Source organism: Miscanthus floridulus, chromosome 7 (assembly GCF_019320115.1).
Source record: "Miscanthus floridulus cultivar M001 chromosome 7, ASM1932011v1, whole genome shotgun sequence".
Taxonomy (NCBI): Eukaryota; Viridiplantae; Streptophyta; class Magnoliopsida; order Poales; family Poaceae; genus Miscanthus; species Miscanthus floridulus.
The window spans coordinates 72,462,558-72,468,557 of NC_089586.1; the positions used below are offsets into that span (position 1 = coordinate 72,462,558).

A 6,000-nucleotide genomic window follows, 5' to 3' on the forward strand; every position below is an offset into this window, starting at 1 on the left:
ATTTCAATGTCTTTCCTTTTGTCAAAGTACAGTCATAGAACAGAACGTGATGCGATGAGATATAATACAATAGAAACAAGGATAGCCAACATGTTACCTATTCCCCAAGCAAGCCTTGTTTGGACGATTCTTTAATGCAATAGAAGCAAGCCTTTTAATTCAGTTCTTTATTCTTACACTAAAGAATAAATCAAATCTCTCCGAGTAGGATTCGAACCAATGACCACTCAGTGAACAACCGACCACTCTAGGAACAAGAGGAGATTCGACCGTCTAGATCAAGTTCAACTCCCGCTCTCAACCTGTGAACATTACGAGTCCGAAGCTTCTTTTGTAAACGAATTGGCAGGCACGGAAAGGATCCAACACATTATTAAGTAGTAGCGTAAGAACAATTTCTTGTGCTAATCTCATAAACCAAGAACATATGTGGCTGTCCTGTGTGAGAATAGCCCGTGCATACGACCATGGCAACAGCTATCGTGAATGTTCACGTTCTCCAACAGGGAAAAGGCACAGGTGCATCTGGACTGCACTTTCCCTGGATGCATGAATGTTCATAAGATCACTGCTGGCTCTCGCTGCAGCTGACATGACGAGTGATCGTAATAAGTTAAATAAATGCATAGCCGACAACAAGATAACCTGCGCGCTTCCATAAACAATGCATAGATTGTGGAAATTTTGAAGCCCGGGCGGGAGGGACGAAAGAAAATTCCGAGTACGTACCGACATGCGCGATCACGTAGGAGACCGGCGCCACCCCGACCGTGAGACAGGGTCACAGGGGCGTTGTTGCCGGCAAAGGCACCAGGAACCATCAGAACTCGAGAGAACGACCGAGAGTAGATAGATAAGCATAGCATGATGCATCAGCAGAAACCAAACCCAGAGAGGAGATATATCCTAATACACTCTATTGCGAGATGGCCGTACGACCAATCTGGTCTCCGGGCCTGCCTTTAAAATAATCCCGAGTTGGATTAATGGATTGGTTTCTGCATGCTGTGCTGTCGATCGCGCTGACATGGCAATTGACATGACCCTGCTGCAGGCTTGCTGCAGGAGCTGCTAGCTGTACTACAGTATATACTAGGATATCTGTCTCACCAATTATACGGCTGTGCATATACAGTACTCTATTCTGGGATTGATTACAGCAGGGACACAACTGCACGCGATGCGTCCGTGTATGCTGTATGCATGATCTTTGTGAGGTAGGAATATCCGCTGGACACTAGCCGGTGGCACCAGGGAAAAGGGCGTGATCATAGTAAAATCGTGGAGATTCAATTCAATTCAATTCAATATGCAAAAGAAAACAAATGTTCTGGTCTTCTGGAACGTGGCAATATACCATATTTGTTTCCATTATTTTTTTTTGAATAAAAATAAAAGGACGTGTGCCGACTGTTTCGTTCGCGGAGCAAGAAGCGCCGCCGTATTGCGCGCACAGGCAGAAAAACGTGGAACCGGGCGTGTTGCCCACACGGCACGGGCACGGGCGTCCGTGCCCCGCGCCTTGGCGCCTCGCGTCCCCGCCCGTGGCGGCAGGCGCGCTGCGTTCCCCGCACGGCCGGCACGCTGGCAACCCCGTCTCATCCCATCCGGCCCCGGCACAAGGCGAGCTCCATTTGGCGCCCCCGCGGTCGCGGAGACCGGAGTGTAATAAACTTTTTTTTTATGCGCCCGTCCGTCTCACGCTGGCCGGACGGACCCGGCCCGTGAGGGCTGTCACGTCGTCGCCTTCGCGAAGCCTGGGCCATTCATCCGATAGCAACGGCACGGCACGATGCTGCCGCACGGTAAACAAACCGCGCGCCCGGCCCCATCCCCGGGCCCTATTAAAGGACGAGCATCTCGCTGCGCTGCCATATCGCCGTCCCGTTCCCGCTGCCCGCTTGTCATTGTCACTAGTCTTGGAGTGTTGTGTTGCGCGACCTGTGGCTTGGAGTCACTCGACCCGTCGAGCTTGCACCGCCGTTGAAGCGCAGCGCAGGGCAGGGCCCGTTCAGAGCATGGCGAGGAGCACCACCACCGTGGAGGACCTTCCCGCCGACGTGCTGGCCTGCGCGCTGCGCCGCCTCGACGGGCCTTCCCTGGCCGCCGCCAGCTGCGCGACCGCGGGCCTCCGAGCGCTCGCCGCGGACCCGGAGACGTGGCGCGCGCTCTGCCTCGCGCGCTGGCCGTCGCTGGCCGCGCGCCCAGACCTCCTCCTCTCCTCCTCCTCCGCCGCCGTCTCTCCGCAGCGCCTCTTCGCCGACGCCTTCCCGTTCCCGTGCGATGCCTCCTCGGCTGAGCACCTCCCCGTCCCCAGCGAGCTCGTCTCCGCCGTGGACGTCTACCACCGCGGGGAGCCGCTGCTCTCCCGCGTCGTGGAGACCTCCACGTCGTCCTCGTGGTTCCTCACCTCGCCGTTCTGCGTCGACGCCGTGGAGTGCAAGAGCGGCCCCACCGGTGCCGTGCCCATCATCGGCCGCGCCGCCGCCGCCGCCGTGCCTGCCCCGGCGGAGCTGGAGCTCAGCTGGGTCGCGATCGACCCCGCCAACGGCCGCGCCGTGAACGTGTCCAGCCGCCGCCCCGTCGCCGTGGACAGGCACTGGTACACGGGCGACACGCTGGTGCGCTACGCGGTCGTGCTCGGCGGCTGCAAGTTCGAGGCCACCGTCACCTGCTCCCACGAGACGGGGCACGTCCGGGAGATCAGCCTTACCGTCGAGGACGCCGATGGCGCCGCGGTCAGCGGCGAAGGCGCCCTGCGGCTGCTCGCGGCGGCCATGGCGGGGCCGAGGAAGGGTGGGGCGGAGCAAGAGGAGGCGGCCAAGCGGAGGTACGAGGACTTCGTGAGGAGCAAGCGGGGCAGGAAGGAGTCCAAGGCCAGGAAGGAGGTGCTCGTCGATCTCTGCTGCTCCGCCGTCAGTGCCGTTGCCGTTCTTAGCTTCATCGCCACCGTCGTGCTCCGGTAGAGCTACAGCTACTGTTCTGGCGATGCATCTCATCCTCAACGTTATTTAGGAGTTCGTAGCAAATATATAAAAGAAGACTACAGGGGAATGCACTAAAAAGCCAACAGATTCTCATTTCTGGAAAGGTCTGACGAATGTTAAAGATTTCTTCATGAGCTTTGGTTCATTCAAAGTGAAAGACGGGTCATAGACTCGTTTTTGGATGGACACTTGGTTGGGAAATCAACCATTGAAGGATAGATTCCCTTTGTTGTTCAATATTGTGAGAAGAAAATAAGATTCGGTGGTAACAATAATTACTTCAGTTCCATTGAACATTTCCTTCCGCCGCAACCTAGTGGGTACGAACCTAAGGGACTAGCATAGAATTATTGCCTCGTTACAAGATGTGAACTTACAGGGGAAAGAGATGCTTTTGTTTGGGGACTACATTCATCATGCAGATATTCTGTAAAATCTATGTAGGCTGCGTTAATCAACAATGGGGTCAACGTGTCATAAGATTTATGGCAGATTAAAATACCTACAAGAATAAAAATATTCTTGTGGTACCTAAAAAGAGGTGTGGTCCTTACCAAAGATAACCTCGCCCGACGTAACTGGAATGGTGACACAAGGTGTAGCTTTTGTCACTCTCCAGAATCTATTCATCACCTTTTTTTCGAATGCTTTTATGCCAAATTTCTATGGCGCGCTGTACATTTAGTGTTTGTGATATCACCTCCCCTCAGCATAGATGATTTATTTGTTAATTGGTCTAAAGTTGATGGTACTATTCATAATTCATTGTTACTAACAGCAGCATCGGCTTTATGTTGGACAATTTGGATAACAAGAAATGAAGTGGTTTTTGACAAATGTAGACCAAAATTTTTTTTGTAGGTACTCTTCAGAGGAACCCATTGGCTACGGCAATGGGCAAGACTGCAGCGGCGTGATGATCTACGGGACCAGCTGACATCTGCTGGGCGGCTTTTGGAGACATCAGCCTTGCATTTCTTTAGTTCCAATGGGTGGTTCTCAAATAGATTTATCGGTCTTTCTTAGCCAAGACTTTACTTCACGCTTTGTGTTTTCAAAGTCTGGAAGCTTGTGAACTGTGTAAGTTGTGTGCTCACCGTTGGGTTGAACCCTGTAATAATTGGCCTGATTCTACCTTATGGTAGGAAGCCGGATATAAACTATCCTTTATCTAAAAAAAAAAGCATCATGTAAATACCTCTGGGAGAGTTCTCTTTGTTTCCAATTTGGTTACAATTTAGGCACTAAATATGGTGATACAGCATGTACAACAAATTTTCCAGTGAAACCAAAGAGACAAAACCATACCTGTCTCTTCTTTTTTCGAAATTTTATACATTTCTTCTTCAGTCATGTGGGCACTAAGTTGATTCTTGCGAAGTTTCAGTGAAATCCATACGTTCTAGAGAGGTCTCAAACCTGTTAAAACCTGTGAAGCTTGAAACCTGAAAGCTCAGACTTGTCGGGGGCACACGTACAGATCCGAAAGGTTCCCGGTCTTTTGATCAGTCGTGGCAGGAAAAATAAAAGATCGCACAGTCAATACTGCATCACCGTCGGAGTGCAATTTCGTTTTCCTGATGAGTGTCAACGTGTTTATTACACTTCCCGCGTTCAAGATGACCTTTTCAAAACGAAACGTCCAATTTGACAGTAGACTGTGCATTTCTTTAGTAGTAGTAGTATGTCAGACCGTCTCGAGCAACCGCGACCTAAAATACAAGACCTATTCGTCATTTGAATTCAATACATATTTTTGTCTTCTCCAATAACAAGACCCAGAAGACAACTCTTTCTGCAAATAGGTCTCTAGGAGAGAGGATACTCATATTTGTGTTATGCCTCTCCTGACACCTAAAATGGATCTTCCATATAGGTACTCTATTGGAGGCTATAGGTATTGTGTTGAAAAGCTATTTTAGGTTTGTGTTCCGTAATAGGTCTCCTATTGGAGACAGCCTCAACCATTCTTATTTTGGTTATTTCATCATTTTTTATACTAGCTCATCAACCTGTTTCAGCACTGCCTATAAAGTTAGTACGTACAACTAACTATTCATTTTTCAAAATGCAATACTCCTGTCCTATAAATAATAATTATATTTCACCGGAGGAAAAGTCATACAGAGTAGATTTTGACTCTTAATTTCTCTTATAATATTTAGTTAATTGTGAAACACATCAATGTCATCTCAGAGGCACTTGAACATAAATCTATTGATGTAAGTTTTATGCTCTAAACTTATGTATAATTTGACTAATTGTTAGTCAACATTTATAAAGGTTGAATTTCTCTCTAGTCGAATATTATTATCATTTATGGACAGAGGGAGTACCAATGTAGCAGTTAAAATACTATATAATCTCTATGATGTTGTATTTGTTTTACAAAGAAAATAGAGTGCTTAGAGTTGAACTACCATTATTGATATGTTATAATGTTTCGGCCAAATTATATAAACTCATCTAAAGTAGTAAAATTGTTGGAGTGCTTGTCTCTTATGTTCAACTTAAAATTATGTGTTCAAAATAGAGCTAGAATGCTTGCTCAATTGTTGAGGGTGCTCTTAGCCGGTGAATTTTGGCTCTTGCCTACATTTGAGTGAGATATATGGTAGTATATATATATCCGGTACCCACTGTCCAACAAAAGTTTAGTCGATGCCGTGACAAAGACTTTGCACTGTTCACCTACACAGCCATTTAGCCCAGTTACACCCTGTGTAAATGCACACACTGGCTTTTCGTGTTCGTTTAATCAGTCATTTATCCTATTTAATCACTGTTTAGTTTGTCTAAATGGCCATTTAACCCGATTAAATAGCTAAACGATAGGTGCCCGTTTAAACATATAGGATAACCATAAGTGATTATTCTGTATTATTGGTGCTATATGCAACATCCTAGCTAATTAATTAAAATATAAAAAGAAAATAATTTTATTTATACTAGATAGCAACACTATGTTTAGTTAAATATTTTTATAAAATAAAAAAAAAATTGCTCGGGCTTC

The 6,000-nt window shown here is 47.5% G+C and overlaps 1 protein-coding gene across 1 annotated transcript; it reads left to right on the plus strand.

Annotated features, from left to right (window-relative positions):
• Positions 1 to 1,887: 1,887 nt before the first annotated feature.
• LOC136463424 (probable F-box protein At2g36090) lies at positions 1,888 to 4,155 on the plus strand. Its single transcript, XM_066462427.1, has 2 exons — positions 1,888 to 2,962; positions 3,849 to 4,155. Exons 1-2 carry the CDS (start codon positions 2,019 to 2,021, stop codon positions 3,922 to 3,924), a joined length of 1,020 nt encoding a protein of 339 aa, XP_066318524.1. The 5' UTR covers positions 1,888 to 2,018; the 3' UTR covers positions 3,925 to 4,155.
• The last annotated feature ends 1,845 nt before the right edge of the window (positions 4,156 to 6,000 follow it).